Raw genomic sequence first — 20,622 nt, forward strand, 5'->3', positions numbered from 1 at the left:
AGCTACTAAGAAATCAGGCTGAGTGATGAGGACGTGAATAAAGAGGAAAGGAGGGAACAGAGAAGTAAAGCTGGCACGTTCTTTTCTAAAACAGAAACAATATGAATGTAGGGATGATTATGAGGAAGAGAAAAGCAGTCCCCGGGAACCAGGAGCTGCCCTGGCACAATCAGAGAGGCCTTAGTGTTCTCCTGTTAAATGTGAACAGTTTCACAGAATACCAATAGGAAAGGCTGCTCTGTGCCTATGATGGATCAAGACAAAAATCAGGCAACCAGTACTCACAGCTAAACACAGACAAAATCAGAGTATTATCCAAACCACAAAAATGACCAAGCATCTCCTTATCTTGGCCTGAATTAAGTGAGACAAAAATGTGATTTATATATTTTTAATATGTAAAATATAATTGAGAAAAATTTTTAAAAGATTATTTATTTGAGAGAGAGAGAAAGAGAGAGAAAGAATCCCTAGCAGACGCTATGCTGAGCACAGAGCCCAACGCAGGACTTGATCCCATGACCCTGAGATCATGACCTGAGCCAAAACCAATAGTCAGACATTTAACTGACTGAGCCATCCAGACGCGTCGAGAATGATAATTTCTAATAAAAGCAGTACGTGCTCATTATGATTTTAGAAGGCACCAAAAGTTATAAAGAAGGAAAATTTATCCTTTTCCTACCAGTCATAAGCAACCACTTATTGCACTTTGATGTTTTAATTTCTTGCCTTTTTTTTTTTTTTTAAAATATGAGTAACTTCTTCTTCACTAGTTACAGCTTTCGTAAGCCTCACTCTGTTATTCCCACCTCCTGGATAATTCCAATAATGGAACTGCCCCTGCTTCCTGAAAACATCCAATACTCATAAGCAGCACCCCATTTCCTTGAAGCCTCCCCCAAATCACCTTATTCAAGCCCAAATCTTACAGACAGTTAAGTCCTTTTTAATAAAACCTGTACTGAGACACCTCCCAGTTCCCTGTTGTAAGCATTCTACCTCACAGCAACAAGTCAGGACACTCAGCTCTGTTCAACTATAGGTAAGTTCCTGATCCTCTCTGACCAGAGGACACCAACAGTCCACTGGCTAAATCTAAAAGAATGGTAACAGTTTCATTTTAAATTGTTGGCTCTCTCTTGTCTCTTGTCTCTTGTCTCTTGTCTCTCATTCTATTAAACTATAGTGACAGCTAAAATAAAAAGAAATCTGGTTAGAAAAGGTAACTGCTTAAAAGATACTTTGGAACTGACGCAGTAGTATGAACCAGAACTATGCTTTGTAGGGTAAACAATATTACACATGAAACAGTTTGTTAGGTACTTGCAGAAATTCAAAAGCGAAAAAAAATTTAATGCTGGTTGTATTTGGAAGGCAGGATTAAGTGATTTAAAGTTTTTTCCTTGTAACCCTCTCTTCCAAATATTTTAAAGACAAAGCATGTCATTTAGAATGCCAAGGAATATTTTAAAGATAATATTTAATAATATTAAATATGGACTGTTACAAATAGGCTTAAATACAAAATCTGTAGAGGTTGCCAACGATGAAAACCTCATACCCTCATATACTTCCTATTAGCATTTATTTAGTAAAATAATTTAAAGGCAAAATTACTATTCTCTAAATAAACTTTACTCCCTCATTCAGCTTTTTGTGCAAAGAAATAATACATGCTTTTTGTAAAAAAGAAAATAAGAACCTGTAATACATGAATATATAAAACAGAAAGTGAAACCTAGCCTCCAACAAAGGTAAACCTATACCAACACCTTGGTGATTACCATTCTGGACATTTTTCAATGCATAAAGACAGGTTTTACCCCCTTCATTTAACAAGTCCAGATGCACCATAATGATTCTATTACCAACAGTCACTAAAGTTATTCACCACTTCTCATTACAAAGTGCCACTAAATATCTTTCATCCATACATCCTGTGCACAGCGATTCCACTGTTTATTCTCTATCTCTCACCTGCTTCCTTGGATTCATCATTACAAATGTATTCCTGGGCAATGGGGTCAAGACAACCAAATGCATCACAGTTCAGTGGGCTCCCAAAGAAACTTTGTTCTCGGCTTATTGAAACCCTTAGGGGGTCCCTGTCTTGATAAAAATCTGGTTTACCTGGAAGGAAGAAAAGATGGACTCATTAGATTTTCGCTTACATTTCTACAGTTAGTAGTTAAAACAAAAATGGCAATTTAGATTACAGGCAAAAATCTATGTAGCAAGAAAATAATAACCACTTATCTTTCGCACAGGCCTTTAAATTATTTCACTTTCATTTTACTTTTTTTCTTTTTTTTAAAGATTTTATTTATTTATTTAATAGAGATCACAAGTAGGCAGAGAGGCAGGCGGGGGTGAGGGTGGGGGGAAGCAAGCTCCCCACTGAGCAGAGAGCCCGACGCAGAGCTCGATCCTAGGATCTTCAGATCATGACCTGAGCCAAAGGCAGAGGCTTAACCCACTGAGCCACCCAGTGCCTCTGATTTTACTAACTTTTTAATGACAGTCCCATTTCTAACACCAAATAATACTTCAGGATTGAGTAATCACTCTGAAAACAATGCCTGGAGAATTTAACCATTAATAGTATTGTAAGATACAGTCTGTGGTCATAAAGTCAAAAACAGCCACAGCTAATCTGTGGTATAAGAAATCAAAGTAGAGGTTTACCCTGGAGAAACAGAGAGACTGTAATTGGGAGGACACAAGAGGAGGGTTTGTGGAGTTCTCTAAGGTTCTAGTTCTTGACCTGAGTGGTGGCTACCTAGGGGTGGCTATTACAGTGGTAATCACTGAAATAAACATAGGATTTGTGTACTTCTCTTAATGTTATACTTTGATGCAAAAATAACAGACCAGTAAAGAAACAGAGGAATGGGAGATTCCCCAAAGTAGAAGCTAATCTACTCTGCATAACCGTAGAATCGCTTGGCAATTCAAGGCACCAAGTATTACATAAAGGAAGTGTCACCAGGGAATGGAAGTCAAGGAGACTGTTTAGAAATATCTACTTGGAACAGAGCCATCCCATCTCCTAGGATCCCTGTCCCTCAGCATCATCCCCACAGAAGACTAAAGGTTAATTCTCTGGAGAAACTGAATCCAGTACACTCTGAAAACGGGGCTTGGTGCCAAAAGGAAGCAGCGGTGGAAAGCAGTGAGAATGCCATAAGGTAATTAGGGGTATTCCAGTGCGCACCTCAATGCAGATGCTCCCACGTCTGGCTCCACGACAGCAACAACCAGACTTGTTTCAAGATTGGAGGATCTTAAAGAAATTAAACTCTGAACTGCCTTAAGGAAAAGAACTCCAGATACTAAATTGAGGGTACCCAGTGAGAAACCCCCTTTTCTAATGAAGTTCAGCAGGAAACAAGGCCCCTGCTTACAGTTTCTAATTAGCCTTCAGCATCGGACTCAAATATACAAGACATTAGAGAAACGCCTCTGAAAAGTGAGAAACAAATAAAAAGGAACAGAAGAATTCAGACAAACTGAGAAAATACAGCAACCCGAACAAACAAAACACTATATACATTCAAAGCAGGTAATACATTACACCCATGAGATAACAGCAGCATGCTATGAAAAAAGAAAAACAAAACAGAACCAGAAAAAGAGCAAACTTTTAGAAACTGCAATTTGATGGTCAAAATGAAAATTGATAAGTTAGAAAAAAATTGAGAAAATTCTTCCAGAAAGAAAAACCAAAAGCAGAAGAAATGAGCTACAGAAGAAACTGGAAGATCAATATGGATGAGTCTTTCTCAACAGGACTTGTCATCGCCTGCCCAAGGAGTCTGTAGCCATTATCTTTTGTTTTACATGCCTCCTACTGCCATGAAATTTTAATAACTACAGATACACTGTTTATCTTTTTATGTACACCTATACGTTGATACATAAAGAGTAAGACTTTTTCAACTCCCCAAGAGCCAATTCTTGTCCTATTTGGAAGCAGTAACACCCTTATTAAGAACACATGACAGAGCTCCCCCAACTTTCAAGTGGAAGGTGTTTCACAGAGAAACTGGTGTGATCTCACCTTCTATTAGAGGTATGTGATAGAAGTATTAGTGTTAGAAGACAGATAGGCAACAGAAACTTCAAGCAAATTAAAAAAAGGAAACGATACAAGAAAGTTTTACAACACTAATTACCTTGACAGTGAAAAACATTTATACATTAGCATAATGGTAATTCAGCTTAATTTTTCCTAAAATTCATTGCGAAGTCATGTGGTAAATATAAGAAGAAACTCATAAAAGACTTAAAGAGTGGCTGCCTCTGGTAAGGTTAAGGGGTAAGCAGTAGGTAGGGGCATGAAAAAATGCTGTTTCATGTTATAAACTTTTAGCACTATTTGCCTTTTTTTTTTTTTTTTAAAGAATTTTATTTATTTGACAGAGATTACAAGTAGGCAGAGAGGCAGGCAGAGAGAGAGAGGAGGAAGCAGGATTCCCTGTTGAGCAGAGAGCCCGATGCGGGGCTCGACCCCAGGACCCTGAGATCATGACCCGATCTGAAGGCAGAGGCTCCAACCCACTGAGCCACCCAGGTGCCCTTCTATTTGTGTTTTAAAACCATTTCCCTGTGGTATTTTTTAAAAAGATTTTATTTATTTATTTGACAGAAAAAGAGAGTATACAAGTAGGAAAGAGAGGCAGGCAGAGAGAGAGAGGGAAGCAGGTTCCCCATTGAGCAGAAATCCCGATGCAGGGCTCGATCCCAGGACCCTGAGATCATGACCTGAGCCGAAGGCAGAGGCCCAACCCACTGAGCCACCCAGGTTCCCCTGCTTGTGGTATTTTAACTAAAAGTATTACCAAGAAGTATGATAAAGGTTAGGATAAAAGTTCCAAAGGCCCAAGAGAGGGAAGCTTGATAGTTCAGGCCCACTTTACCAGTGAAGGGGCCCTTTATCAGCCCCATCCTGAAGGGAGGAGCAAGATCAGGAAGGGCCTGGCAGGTTGAAGCTGGAGACTCAGACTCAAATTAGACTTACTCCTCCAACTGAACAGAAGCCCAGTGAAGAGTTTCAAACACAGAGATGCAGAGAGAGATTACTCAGAATGTACCATGGGAAAATTAGAGTTCAGCGAGGCTGGAAACAGGGAGACTTGGGAAGCTATAGTAGCCACTCAAGAAGAAATAATAGGCTGCATTCAGGAGAGGGAGTGGGAACAAGTGGACAGATAGCAGAGCTGAACAAAGAGAACTGAGAACTGGTGATTTTTGTTGGGTGTTGGAGAGATAAAGATAAGGGCAGTATCAAGATTTACATCTATGGGGCACCTGGGTGGCTCAGTGGGTTAAAGCCTCTGCCTTCGACTCAGGTCATGATCTCAGGGTCCTGGGATCCAAGCCCTGCATTGGGCTCTCTGCTCAGCAGGGAGCCTGCCTCCCCCCTCTCTCTGCCTGCCTCTCTGCCTACTTGTGATTTCTGTCTGTTAAATAAATAAATAAAACCTTTAAAAAAAAGGGGCGCCTGGGTGGCTCAGTGGGTTAAAGCCTCTGCCTTCAGATCAGGTCATGATCCTGGGGTCCTGGGATCGAGGCCCACTTCGGGCTCTCTGCTCAGTGGGGAGCCTGCTTCCTTCTCTCTCTGCCTGCCTCTCTGCTTACTTGTGATCTCTCTCTGTCAAATAAATAAATAAAATCTTTAAAAAAAAAAAAAAAAATTTACATCTAAGTACTTGTCCCTGAAAAGAGAGGGCTCAAGGATAAGGAGGTGGTGGTGAAGGGTGAGCTATATGCTATGTAGTTTTCCCTTTTAGGCAAGATGACATTTTTACACTCTCAAACATGACCCATTAAATCACAGGAATAAAACAAAAAAACAAACAAACAAAAACATGGGAGTCAATGGTGAGAATTTCCCAGGGTGCGTTCTAAATTAGGGAGAGCACTAATTCCCAGAGAGCTGTGGTTTGCCAAAGACAGCAAAATAGAATCTTTCAAAGCTAAGGAATAAATAAAATCATTGTTACAACTTCCATAAGACACAATAAGGAAGCAGAAAGGGGACTGATTTTTTCTTTTTTAATTTAAAAGATTTTATTTATTTATTTGACAGAGAGAGACCAAGCAGGCAGAGAGGCAGGCAGAAAGAGAGAGAGGAGGAAGGAGGCTCCCTGCCAAGCAGAAAGCCCGATGCGGGACTCGACCCCAGGACCCTGAGATCATGACCTGAGCCAAAGGCAGCGGCTTAACCAACTGAGCCACACAGGCACCCCAAGGGGACTGATTCTTAAGAGCTACTCTGAATCTCTACCTTCCTTAATTCTTTCAAGTCAGAAACAAAGGTACAATATTTTATGGCTTAAGACCAAAGTAGTTGTTAATATTATACTCTTATGTACTTTTCAAGTAACAAAGACAATCTTCCCCCTTAAAAAAAGATGTGCTTTGATAAGTTTGATCATTTGAGTCTGAATTTTAAAAACAATTATGAAATTCAAATAGGACTATTTACTAAAGATCGCAGGGAGCACTCTTCCTAATAACTGCATCTAGAAGAAGTACAGAGAAGAAATATACTTGTAACTGTCCTTAAAACCAGGATTTTAAGCAATAATTATCCTATAAAAATGTAAGAAAACAGCAGTGAAGGTATTGAAGTAGAAAAGCAACCAAGTGGGGCATGTGGGTGGCTCACTGGGTTAAGCCTCTGCCTTTGGCTAAGGTCATGATTTCAGGGTCCTGGGATCGAGCCCCGCATCAGGCTCTCTGCTCAGCGGGGAGACTGCTCCCTGCCCCCCTGCCTGCCTCTCTGCCTCCTTGTGATCTCTGTCTCTGTTAAATAAATAAATAAATAGGGGCGCCTGGGTGGCTCAGTGGATTAAGCCGCTGCCTTCGGCTCAGGTCATGATCTCGGTGTCCTGGGATCGAGCCCCGCATCGGGCTCTTTGCTCAGCGGGAGCCTGCTTCTCTCTCTCTCTCTGCCTGACTCTCCGCCTACTTGTGATTTCTCTCTCTGTCAAATAAATAAAATAAAATCTTTAAAAAAAAAAAAAAATAAAATAAATAAATAAAAAGAAAAAAGAAAATCTTTAAGAAAAAAAGAAAAGAAAGAAAAGGAAAGCAGCCAAGAAGAAAAGAAAATAGAGTTACTCTTAAAGAAACAGTTTAGAAGGCAGACATGAAGCAAGAGTGTCAGCAGCAGAGGATACTGAAGAATTTTTGCCTAGTAAAAAGATTTTCACTACATATGAGAAAAAACTAGTTACCTAATGCCACATTCAAGTCCAAATACTGTTTATGTAAACCATTATTTTCTTTTCACCAATACTCACAGATTGTTTCTTCAAGACAAAAAATTCAGCATTGTGAAAAAATGTAGAAAACTGGCAAACTATTAAAAAAATCTTGTTTTATCAAACCGTATTACCTAGTATAGATGTTCTGCCACTTGCTGGTGACTCTACCTCTGGTATAGCACTGAGTTCATGCTGGTTCAAGTCCAATCCACATTTCACTTTTGCTACAGGTGGCTTTGAGGATCTTCTGCCCAGTTCTTTGTCCAGATGCTCACCTATCAAGTAAGTGACAAAAGTTGAGCACAGTACCAATCTGTTAACATACTACAAACTTTCCTTCAGCCAGCAGGTTGCTGGAGGTGAAAGCAAAGAATAATCAGGATAGTTACAATAAAAAAAAAAATGGGAGTTATCGTACCACTTTGCTGGGCACCACTCTCTTCTGAAAGCAGCTGATTATCACCAGAGTTGCTCCTATTCGCAGGACTGATGCCTTCCTGATCAGCCCTTGCTAGGTCCTGGAGAACAGGAAGCCACTCTCTGAGCTTCTGAGTTTCTGTATCACCTTCAGCTGTGGGCTTACTTATCTGAAGAAGTGGGCAATTGAGGGTGGGGATGACACAAGATGAGGGATCACGTGAAGAATTCACCAGATGCGTATCACCCTTCTTAAATAAGAACCTCAACCAAATAGTTCCATCAATCACAATATTACAACTTCAGAGATTTTTAAAAATGCGAAATGCCTCTAAAATACAGAAAAGGTGAGACTTCCACTGAAAAGCACCTTTCACAGGGCTTGAACTTAAAAATTTAACCTCCACTGTATCTTCCAGTAAGATATTACACTTTAGTACTCCTCCCTAATTTTCTCTCCCCATTACTTTTTCCTTAAAATGACCAGGAAATCCCTATAACTCAAGTTCTCATGAACCCAACTCGGCCTTCTCTTGAATGTTAAAGGATTTATAGAATTCTATTTAAGCTAAATCATAGACTCAGGAAGTGGTTTTTTAAAATAAAATGGATAGGGGTACCTGGGTGACTCAGTGGGTTAATCCTCTGCCTTCGGCTCAGGTCATGATCCCAGGGTCCTGGGATAGAGCCCTGCATTGTGCTCTCTGGTCAGCGGGAAGCCTGCTTCCCCTTCTCTCTCTGCCTGCCTCTCTGCCTATTTGTCAAATAAATAAAATATTAAAAAAAAACAAAACAAAAACAAAATAAAATGGATAGATTCACATTCAGGAGAATGCACTCATCTCCACACAGAGAAACTACAAACATCAAGGTGATCCTGCCAGAGTCTTCTCATCAATTCAGTAACAACAGATCTAACTGCCTATTAGCCTAAAATCAAGTCAATTTTAGAACAGACAGTGATATTGTCACTTAAGGAAAAAGGTGGTACTAATTTTGATTCAAATACAAATGTCAACAAAGTGCTATACAGAAAGCACAAGACTTGCTACCTGCATAGAAGAAATTCTGCTAATTATTTTGCAATTTAAATTAAAAAAAAAAAAAGATTTATTTTTTTTTTCGATAGAGGTCACAAGTGGGAGGGAGGGGCAGTGAGAGCAGACTCCCCACTGAACAGGGGGCCGACAGGGGACTCGAACCCAGGACCCTGGGATCATGATCTGAGCTGAACACAGATGCTTAACCGACTGAGCCACGCACTTGCCCCTGCAATTTAATCTTAGGGCAAGCTCAAAGCCCTTTATAATAAAACTTCAAATGACAACCTGCGTTTTTAACAGCATTTGCATTTGGCTATGTCAAACTAAGGCTGAAATCAGCTGGGCTTCAAACAACTATTAACCTTATGAACACCATGCAAGGTAGAATCAACTTTAGTGTTTTAATTTCTACATTGTTTAAGGTAGAAAATTAAAGCAGTTAAGGTCAAACCATTTATTCTCAGTAACTGAGAATTTATTTAGGCCTGAAATTTAAGAAAATTTCTAGCTTGTCTGAGTAGGGTTACCGCCATCAATTTAATTTCTAGGTATTCAAGTTTCATACATACCTGACTATATTTAAAGAAATCCTTCAAAGTCTCTTGATGTTTCTGTACCTGCCGCTGCAGTGTTGTCTGTCTCTGTACAAGCAATTCTTCTTGGGCTTTGTGGCTATAATGCAGAACTTTCTTTTGTAGATCCAACTGCTTCTGAAGTCCTAGGTTATCTTGCAGAGTTAAGACAGGTTGTGAAAAACACACAAGTCTATCTTGAAGTCTGGGGGTCATGGAATTGCTTGAGAGAGCTGCCTGTTCATTCTTAGATGAATACAATTCATCATGGTTTTTAGATTTAACTTCAGCAAAAGGGAGTGGAATAAATGGATGCTTTTTTTCTGTGGGTAAAAACAAATAGGGAATAGGATGCTCGCAAGATTCACTTGCAGTCGATTTTGTTTGGTTGTTTAACAGTTCTTCCTGGCCCTTCTCATTAGAATGCACCACTTCCCTCTCGAAGTCCAACCGTGCTGCCAAAATACCCTGTGAAGGCAGAACAGGCGGTGATGGACTCGGAAGTCTATCCTGGGATGCTGAGATCTTGGAGTGACTTGAGGCAACAGTACTGTCACTTTTGGTTGTAAGAGGCTTTTGGATTCTTTCAGAGTCAGCAACAGGTGGTGCTACCTGGGATACCGATGAAGAGCTAATCTGCTCAGAGGATACCCTTTTCTCCAATTTACTTAGTCTTTGCAAAATTAATTCTTCTTGGACTTCCTGTCTAGATCGAATGGCTTTTCTTTGTATTTCTAACTGCTCCTGAAGTACTTTCAAATCACCATGGGGAAGCTGGACAAAATGCTCAGAAGATAACTTCTCTTCAAATTCATATTGTCTGGGCAAAACCAAGTATTTCTGGGTTTTTTTGCCACACGGAAGAGAATTGCTTTGTGCATGCAAGTGTTCTTGCTGAAGTGCAATCAAGTGATCTTGTTCAGGTAAAACAGGCTGTGATAAACCGAAAAGCCTATCAGGCAGACCTGGTTTCTCAGAATGTCTTGAGGAAGCTGTATTATCACTGGTAGTTGAACAAGGTTCTTGGGTTCTCCCAGATTCACTAAGAGGTAATGAAGCAAGTGAATGCTGTACAACAGGGGGTGAGAAGGAAGAGGGGCCAACATGCTCAGGAGATCTTCCTTGCTTCCACTCACTCTGTTTGTGCAGAAGTAATTCTTCCTGAGCTTCCTGTCTAGACTGAATGATAGCTTCTCTCTGTGTAGCTAACCTTTCCCCGAGCGCCTTCAAATTATCTTGCTGAGGCCGAATAAGCTGTGATATCCTCCAAAGCCTATCCTGCAACTGTGGGATCTGAAGATGGCTTGAAAGACTTTTGCTGTCACTCTCAGTTGAAGGAGGCTCCTGGGTTGTACCAGACTCAGCAGAAGGTAACGAAGTAAATGAAGGCTGCCCTACCTGGGGCTCGAATGAGGAGTCAGTTTGTTCCAAAGATACCTTTCCTTGGCTTTTCTGGCTGAAGTGAAGGGCCGCCTTCTCTGTGTCCAGCCATTCTTGGTGTTCCTCCAAGTTATCTTGCAGAGGTAGTGTAGGCTGTAAAAATCCCAGACACCTTTCCTGAAACCTCGGGATCGTAGAAGAGCTTAAGGGAACTGCACTGTCACTCTTGCCTGGCATAAACTCCTGGCATCTTTCAGACTCAGCTACCCGGGACAGGGATATAGAGGTGCTAGTCTGTTCAGAAGAAACCGTTTTCTCTAATTCATGTGGTTTGTGTACAAATTCCCGAGTTTCTTGTTCAGCACCAAGCATTACCCTGTGTGTATGCGACTGTTCTTGGAGTGCTGTCAAATTTTCTTGCCGTGGCAGGTTATGCTGTGGAAAACTGTGAGGCCCATCCTGAGATGCTGGGATTACCGGATGACTGGAGGGAATAACACTCTCCTTTTCAGATAAATCAAAGTTCTCAATTCTTCTAGGTTCAGTTTTAGCAGAAGCTTGTGAAGCAACTAAACATGGAGTAGTCGCTGGTGGAAGTGAAGAACCCATTTGCCCAGACTCATCCAAATCCCTCTGTCTATGCAGAAGCAATTCTGCCTGGACTTCCTGCCTGGCCTGAAGGGCATTGCTCTGTGTAGTCACCTGTTCTCGGAGCAACTGCAAACTATCATGCAAAGGGAAGAACTGCTGTAGGAAACTCAAAGACCCATCCCGAGATTTCTGGTTTTCAGACTGGCTTGAGAGAAGACCCTTCACGCTCTCAGATGAATACTGCGGCTGGATCTTTCCAGTGCAAGTAGAAGGAAGTGAAGTAAATGTATGCTGAGCTACCTGCGAAGGGAGAGAAGGGGGCGCAGTCTGTTCAGACCATATTCTTCCATCCAATTCATTCTGTTTATGTACACATGACACCTCTTGGGCTTCTCGCCTAGCCTGAAGGCTGTCCCTCTGAATATGAAACTGTTCTTGGAGAAAGTTAAAATTATCTGGCTGTGATAAGACAGGTTGTGAAAAACTCCAAAGCCTATCCGGAAGTTGTGGGACCCCAAGATGGCCTAAGGGAACTGCAGTATCATCCCTGGTTGGAGAAGATTCCTGGATGCTCCCCGATTCAGCTCTGGCAGAAGGCAGTGTAGAGAATGAATCCAGAGATACTAATGGAAGGGAGACAGAGAGGCCAGTTTGTCCTTCCAATTCTTTCTGTTTGTACAAAAGCAATCGTTCCTGAGCTTCCTGTCTTGACCGAAGAACCTCCTTCTGTAGGTCTAACTGTTCCTGGAGAGCCTTCAAATTACCCAGGTGGGCTGTGATATTTTCTGAGGTTGGCAAAGACTTACCCTGCATGTGGCTGATTACAGAAGGACTTACAGAAACTGTACTTTTGTTCATGGCTACAAAGGATTCCTGGATTTTTCCAGATTCAACTGTAGCAGGCAGAGAACTAAAAGCATGCTCAGCTGCTGCTGGCTGGAATGAAGAATGTTTAGTTAGCTTGGAGGGTATACTTTCCTTGTTCTCTGAGAACCTCTGCTGGGGATCTAAAGTTTGAGAAGTTGTTGCCCGAGATATTTCAGCTATTTCTTTAGGATCCTGTATTATTAGCAGCCTATCATGTGACAAAGGCTTTGAAAGTATATGAGAATCTTTATGAACCAATTTATAGCCTCTCTGTTGTACTTCACTCCGTGAAGTTGATTCCAAAGACTGCTTGGCTTTTAAAACATCTGAATTGATTACCATGTCTATTTCTACCTGTCTTTGTGGAAAGAGACTTTGTCTTGGAATCTGAAAATGATCTTCTTCTGATCTGGAGATCTGTATGGATGGTACAGGCAGATATTTGTTAGGAATCAACTTGGGTCTCTGACCTTGATCCCAATGCTCTGATATAACAGTGGGTCTCTCAGTATTCTGTGGCAGTACTGATTTAACAGAATCAGATGTCAGTGAAGTGGCTAACCCAGATGAGTACTTTCCTTTTAACATAGTCTGATATTCAAGTAATCGTTTCCTGGCTGTTTCAACAGACTGTCTGTGAAACCTAAAACAAACACAAAAAAACAAACATTACTTTTTCTTTCTTTCCTTTTTTTTTTTTTAAAGATTTTATTATTTGACAGAGAGAGAGCACAAGTAGGCAGAGAGGCAGAGAAAGAGAGACAGGGAGAGAAGCAGGTCCCCTACTGAGCAGCAAGCCCGATGTGGGACTCGATCCCAGGACCCTGGGATCATGACCTGAGCCGAAGGCAGAGGCTTACCCCACTGAGCCACCCAGGCACCCAACATTATTCTTGCTTGATGAAAAAAATGCTCTATATTCTCATCTACACATTAAATTTAACAAAGAGCAATTTAGGGATGGTCATTATCATGATGAAAACAGGGTAACATTCATATTGACCTTTGGGAAACCTATATACTGTAGTTCTAAGGGAATCCTGATTGGATCTTCATATAAACCAAATAATAAACCCTGAAGAGGCAGCCACACAGTATATCACATACAAATTGTACCCTAGTTAATACCTGTTCTGCTGTAAAAGCTGATGTTGATAGTTATGAATCATCTGCCTATGATTATCTTCATCATAAGTTACAGTGCATGGTGCTGGAGCAGTGCCAACCTAATAAAAGACAAAGCTACTAATTAAAAGGCAAATCCAGAAACAAGTACTAAAGTATTTTATATACACTGAAGTTCTACAATGTAACTTTTATATAGCTTTATTTTTCATAAAAAAAGACTGGCATTTCCGTTATTAAGAAATGAAGTAACCCACCATTCTCCTTGAGTACCATGTCCAAGAGCTCAAAATACACATTACTTATAAATCAAGGTCACATATACTGGTACCTTCTAAAAACTGAAAGATGAAAATATACATATATCTATATCTATCTATATATGCACATACATACAATGTTAAAAGAAAAAAAATTACCAAATAAAAATTAGAAATGCATTCTACTTTCCTGAATGCTACGACTACTCATATTTTCTTATTCCCCAACAATCTATGTAGGGATGAGATTTCCTGCATCCTACCCCAATCTGTTGTGTTCTTTTCCTCCTTTCTTCTTCCAGCTGAGCCCTGAAGCAATCAGTTTCTAATCTTAACTTCTGTCGTTCAATTTGTTCAAGTAATTCCAACTGCTTTTGCTTTTGCTCTTCTATTTCCATTATCTAAGTAACAAAAAAACTAATATCTATTAACAAAACTCATATAAAAGAAAAGTTTATATGAATTACATTGAAAAGAAACAGATCTCATCACCAAGAATACCAGTTAACCTTGAAGAAAGTGGTAATGTTTTATCTGTTACTGTTATTGCCACTGCCAGAGGAAAGAAGAGGGTAAGCTGGAAAGGGGGAAAGGAGAGAAAGACTGGAAAGGAAAAAATAAACCCATTAACTGTTCCTACTTCCTGTGGGTGCACGTGGGAGCACAGTAAATCCTAGCTCATCACTCAAGACCCATCCCCACAGAAGCAGCAAACAATGCTCAGCCAAATTGTTTTCGCATCTTTAACTTTGCGGTGTTCTCAGTAAGAAAAAGGACTAAAGAAATTAAATAACAAGGCCTCACAACTAATTTGACTTCTAGGCATACCCATAAAGGGGTGCAGTTATCTGGGGGCCAAATAACATCTGAGCAACATTCTGGGTCAGAATGTGAGGTGTGAAACCGACGGTAAGCCCACAGCAGAGGGCTGACACATAAACTCTAGTGGTACACACACACACACACATCCAAGTAATGAGAACATGTCAGAGGAGCTCCAAGCCTCAAAAGGACAGGGACTAGTCTAACTGGCTGTGTGCTAAATCTAGCACCTACTTCAGTCCCTACAATACACATAACAAAAGTATTTACTGAATAAGTAGAATGAGGAAAGTATGGTAAGTTTTATGAAGAGGAACACTTCTGTTACAGATAATGAAGAATGATCTTGTTTTCAAAATAAAAAATGTCTCAGGGCGCCTGGGTGGCTCAGTGGGTTGAGCCTCTGCCTTCGGCTCAGGTCATGATCTCAGGATTCTGGGATCGAGTCCCGCATCGGGCTCTCTGCTCGGCGGGGAGCCTGCTTCCTCCTTCCTCTCTCTCTGCTTGCCTCTCTGCCTACTAGTGATCTCTCTCTGTCAAATAAATAAAATCTTTAAAAAAAAAGTCTCAATCTGGTATTTTGCTTATTCCTAATCAGGCAAGAGTGGCCACAGCTGAGTTCTTGTCTGCTTCTTCCCTACTTTCCCTCACTTCATAAGAGCCACTGAACTTAGACCATTTACAGTTCTGTAGTACCTCTAGAACTACACCATCAATAGAATAGTCACTAGCTGCATATGACTCCTAAAATTTAAATGAATTAAAATTAAATAAAACTGAAAGTGCAATTACTCAGCTGTATTAGTCATATTTCAAGTAATTAATAGCCCCTGTGGCTAGGAGGTACCATAATGGGACACAGATATCGAACATTCACATAACCAGAGAAAGCTCTATTGGACAATACTGCTTTAGAACACTGATTAGAAAACACTTAGATATCTGAGAAGAAATACTAGTTTATAGAATTCTTACTCTCCAGCTGTATTTTCATAAAAACTATCACTATAAACTAACCAGCTTAGTGACAGTTAGTCTCTTTCAAGGAAATCTGTGTTAAAAAAAAGTCTTGTATTAAAGCAGATGGGACCAAATTATAGTTAAGGAGGATGAATTAACAATTTTGGTCTGAAATATTTTTCTTTCTTTTTTTTTTTTAAGATTTTATTTATTTATTTGACACAGAGAGATCACAAGTAGGCAGAGAGACAGAGAGAGGAGGAAGCCGGCCCCCTGCCGAGCAGAGAGGTCGATGCGGAAGTCAATCCCAGGACCCTGAGATCATGACCTGAGCCGAAGGCAGAGGCTTAACCCACTGAGCCACCCAGGTGCCCTGAAATATTATTTTTCAAAAAAACTTTTGAGGTTATAAAGCGTAGCTGAATTCAACAAATATTTATTGAACACTTACTATGTATAAAGCACTGCACCAGAATGATGCAAAGTAAGTAGAATTTTCAAAAATGACCGTCTCTGTCTTTAACAAAAGTATTACAAAACAGAACGCAGTAACGGCAAAATGAGTAGTATAAGCAAAGATGAAGTATCTTCTATCAGTTGAACGAGTAAGACAAGACAATAGTATCAAAAGCAGCCAGACAGTAAGACAAATTTCACTGATCACACAAAATTATAGAACCTAGGAGAAGAAAGAAACCTCCAAAAATAGAAATTTCAGATTACCTGTTTCTGCCTTGCTGCCATTCTAATTCTGGATGCTTCTTCTTGAGGATGAAGTAGAATTGAACTCTGAGCTACAGCTGTGATAGGCTGAGCTTCCTTCATTTCTGAGAGAACCCCCAAAACAAAAATTAGTTTCAGTAATTTAGAACTCTGACAATGCTATAATTCTCTTTATTCATTTATCACATATGTAATTTTATAAGGAAAAAAATGTTAAGTTGACCAAGTTTAATTTGAGAATGTGATTTAAAAAATACCTTGTTCCTTTTCAGAGTCTGTATCCAATGAAAGTGGTTTCTCTTCACTAGTAAGTGGTCCAGAGTCAATTGTTAAAGTATCACTTTCAGCAACTGTAGCAGATACATTATTAGGAACATATTATCACTGTAAGCTTAAATCTGAACAAAGTAACAAAAACCTGCATTCAGATTAAAAATTCAATTTTGGTCCAACTGTCATATTCAGTTAAGATCCAGTCATATTCCAGATGACTGCACATTTTATCCATTAAACTTGAGCCTAATGTAAGAAGACAGGTGGGAGACTAAAATTGTAAACCAAAATGAAAAAAGGAAGAATTGATTATAAAGCCTTACTGACAGTTTCAAACTCCAGGGAAAAGCAAAGAATAGAATAAGCAAGGCACCTAAGTTTAAAAAGAAAAGCTTAAGGAATGTCAATGTATCCCTGCCATTTTTAGATAGGATTTTTACTGTTGCTGAAATCAGAACAGAGAAGGAAAGTTAAAGCAGTTTCTTGGACCGTACCAGGGTTATCCGGAACTCTGCACTGAGCACTCACTCACTCACTCCTGCAGCTCCTACTTATGTGCTGCAGGCAGCGGTACAGTGGTAAATTTCAAAAAGGCCTAAAGGAGGTTTGACAGGGAAACAAACATTAAATAATCATTCTAAGAAAAAATTACAAAACTAGTAACTAATAAGTGCTGTTATCAGAGAAAGAAAGGATTACGTAGTAGAGTATTACAGGATAATCTGAAGTAGGCTAGGGGCTCAGGTGAGATTTGTCTTAGGAAATGACATTAAGGCAGACATCTGAAAGGTAAGGAAGGAGCAATCAGTCAGGTAAAGAAGGTGGGAGGTATGGGAATGAATATGAGATGTAGTCAGACAAGGAGAGAATGAATGAAGCAAAATGATGCTGGAGAAGCCAACTTGTACAGGGCCTTTGAAAAAAAAAAATAACCTAGTAATGGAATGAAAATCAAAGAGCGTCCTTTTACTGAATTCTGAAACCATACTCTCTCCTACTTTCTTGGCCACTCTTTTTTACCACCTTTGCTGTCTGCTCCTTCTTTAGTCATCTCCTAAACACTGGAGTCCCTCAGATGGTCTCAGAAGCCCTCTTCTCACCAAATTCTTTCTCCTAAAAGCATTCCCCTATGCCGGTGGCTTTAAATATCGTATCTATACTTGACTTCCAAACCACTCTTCTTTTAAGTTACTCAATACAGCAAAAACTATTAGGCATCTTCTGTGTCCAAGGCACTGGTCTTGCCCTGGGAATACAGCAATGAAGAAAACCCAGTTCCTACCTTCAATGGAACTGGAGGACAAATTGGGTGAAGAAAGGGTCAAGAAGCAAATAAGCAAAGAAAGTACATTTATGGTCCTGAAGATGCTGGTAAGAACTATGGAAGGAGTGAAGGTAAGAGCTATGGAGAAAAAGCAGGGTAAAGGTGACAGGAAGTGAAGGGTATGGGAGAAGGAGTGTAGAAACTTGCCACTTTATACAGAGTGAACAGAGAAGGCCTTGCTGAGAAAGCCATGTCTCACCAAGTAGCTGAAGGAAGTGACAGTGAGGCACAGAAATAAACAAAAGCAATCCATTCAAAAAGACTAGCAATTTGCAAAGACTACGTTAGTCATGTTTGGTGTGCCTGAGAACTAGCCAGGAAGCCAGTGCCTATGGTCAATAGTCTGGAAGGGAGGTGTTGTAGAAAATGAAGTTAGAGAAAGTGAGGGTGAAAGCAATGGTGGGAGAGGAGTTTATATGCAGGCAGATCATACAAGCCTTTAATGCCACTGTAAGCACTCTGGTTTTAACTGAATGAACTGGGTAGTGGTTGGAGGGCTTCCCCCTGTGGAGAGACTTGTGATCTGTGTTTTAACAGGATGATTCTGGGGCTAGATCGTAGCAGGGAGGTGCAAAATCTGCAGACAGACCAGTTAGGAGGCTACTGCCAAGAATCTATACTGGACAAGAAACATAGCTTAAACTAGGATGGTAGGTGGTGAGAACTGGTTGGACTGTAGATAGGTTTTGAGGGTGAGATTAACATGATGTACAATGATTTGGATGTAGGATATAAAAAAGGGGAACCAGAATGCCAAGCTTTTTGACTTGAGTAAGAGAATTTTACTGCCACGTACTGAAATGAGGAAGTATATGTGGGAAAAGCAAGGGGAGGAAAGGAAGGGATATTAAGAGCTCACTTTTGGAAAAGTATAAGATGTGATTACAAGGTAAGGTGTCAAAAAGACATTTAAATAAATGAGTGGGGTTCAAAGGAGAGGTCAAGGCTAGAAAGACACTCAGATGTCATGAGAATAAAGATGATAATGTAAAGTCGTGGCATTAGCATTCAACTAGTGAGTGTGAAAGGACCGAAGAAACAAGTTCTGGGAGCAATGACTAGTGGTTGTAGAGGTGAGAAAGGCAGCAAAAGAAATCACAAAGGAGGAGCCAGTAAGGTAGGAAAACTGAGAGGATGGTGTCAAGAGGTCAAGTGAAGAAATTAGTTCCAGGTTTCCTGTTGTACTTAGGATAAAGTCCAAAATCTAGACAGACTGTAAGTCACTTCTTTCAGAAGCCTGGTAGCAAAATACTTCCTTACAAATCCAATCGCATTAAAAAAAAAAAAAAAAAAAAAAAAAAAAGACAAAACTCTTGGAAAGAAAACAAACAAAAGAAGAGAATGTTACCACAACGCATTTGTTAGTCTGTAACTCCAGATAATGTTATTTTTTTTAAATTTTAAAGATTTTTTTTATTTACTTGACACAGAGAGAGAGAGAGAGAGAGAGAGAGAGGTCACAAGTAGGCAGAGAGACAGGCAGAGAGAGAAGGGGAAGGAGGCTCCCTGCTGAGCAGAGAGCCCGGTGCAGGACTTGATCCCAGGACCCTGGGATCATGACCTGAGCTGAAAGCAGAGGCTTTAACCCACTGAGCCACCTAGGAGCCCCCCAGATAATGTTCTTGCTTGACCTTTGTAACTTCTGGATATTTATTTAACAGCCTTTTTGTCTACCAAAAAAACCTTTACGAGTGACAAGAAACCCAATTTCTGGTGGCAATGTGAAATAAACACACAATACACTATATTCAAAAGCTGTTAACATGTTCAAGAATCCCTTGATTCAGGAATTCTTTTAAGAGTTGTTCCTAAGGAAATAAAGATATAGGCAGACTGCTAAAAGGATGTTCATGATAGCACAAAACATAACAAGTAAAATTAGAATCTGGCTAAATGTTTTAACAATAACAAATTTGTTAATTCTGGTTCATCAGTTATACTGGACTATTATTAATATATACAGTGTCCCTTGAACAATGCCAGAGTTAGAAGCCAAACATCCCACTTCAAATTCTGACTCTCCAAAAACTTTACTAACAGCCTATGGTTGGCTGGGAGCCTTACCAATAACAAAGTCAGTTGATTAACACATATTTTGTATCTTATGTGTATCACATGCTATATTCTTAAAATACCTAACTTTTTAATTTTTTCTGTGATTTTTGGCTATGCAGGTTCTCTGTGAGTTTTTTTAAACTGTCACAACCTCTAAAAATCTACTATTTTTATGCAAAAAAACCCTACACGTAACTGGACCCGTGAGTTCAAACCCATCTTCTTCAAAAGGCAACCATGTATAAGTACTACAACTACATTAAAGTGTGCCTGGAAGAAGGTTTATGAAGGTTTTTTAACATTTACTGCCTTGAAGTAGCAGTACTATGGGCTTTAAGCATTTTCCTCCTTTAGACCACTACTCTTTGATGTTTCAGGAATGAGCATCTTTTCAAACAACTTAGAAAGGGTTTGTGTGCTATAAAATGAGACACTTGGAGAGCAGCACCTTGTTCCTGCCCAGAGGATGACGTCCTCTCCTCGCCAACAGTTCCTCCTGATTCGACTGTTGGTGCTTTACTCTCAGTTTCACTAAGAGCTGTAATCACTTCACTTTCATCCTCAGACATGGATTTAATCGTCCAGAGAGATTTTTGGCTTCGGATCTTATTTAATAATTTTTTAAAAAGAATTTTTGAAGGGACCTGGTGGGTCTTTATTGCCAAGGGAACTAAAAGAAAAGAAAAAAAAAAAAACTTACTCAGGACCTATTATATACCAAGCAAATTATTCTATTATACTTAGCAAGCGCCACAAACACTAGTTAAGATAAAAGCACAACTTTGTATTTCTTTATATTTTTCATTTATAATTTAACAACATATACAATTATATTTGACCCCAATGGCAATTTTATAACCAAAAATAAATTTCAATTTATATTTAAATAAAGGCATCAAAATTCAACCATCTTCCAACAATATGCATGCAACA

The 20,622-nt window shown here is 39.8% G+C and overlaps 1 protein-coding gene across 9 annotated transcripts in view; it reads right to left on the reverse strand.

The window, feature by feature from the left end:
* Positions 1-20,622, reverse strand: part of CEP295 (centrosomal protein 295) — a 53,644-nt gene that overhangs the window by 9,270 nt on the left and 23,752 nt on the right. For 7 of the 9 annotated variants that reach the window (XM_032359145.1, XM_032359149.1, XM_032359144.1 and 4 more), the window contains 9 exons: positions 20,138-20,359; positions 16,295-16,387; positions 16,038-16,141; positions 13,796-13,933; positions 13,276-13,373; positions 9,307-12,790; positions 7,696-7,864; positions 7,409-7,552; positions 1,981-2,133 (listed from right to left, as the gene is read on the reverse strand). In XM_032359145.1, the coding sequence (XP_032215036.1) occupies positions 1,981-2,133; positions 7,409-7,552; positions 7,696-7,864; positions 9,307-12,790; positions 13,276-13,373; positions 13,796-13,933; positions 16,038-16,141; positions 16,295-16,387; positions 20,138-20,359 (4,605 nt within the window). The remainder of the gene's footprint in view (positions 1-1,980; positions 2,134-7,408; positions 7,553-7,695; positions 7,865-9,306; positions 12,791-13,275; positions 13,374-13,795; positions 13,934-16,037; positions 16,142-16,294; positions 16,388-20,137; positions 20,360-20,622) is intronic. The other 2 variants (XM_032359148.1, XM_032359147.1) reach the window with 2 other exon arrangements.

Source organism: Mustela erminea, chromosome 9, assembly GCF_009829155.1.
Source record: "Mustela erminea isolate mMusErm1 chromosome 9, mMusErm1.Pri, whole genome shotgun sequence".
Classification (NCBI taxonomy): Eukaryota; Metazoa; Chordata; class Mammalia; order Carnivora; family Mustelidae; genus Mustela; species Mustela erminea.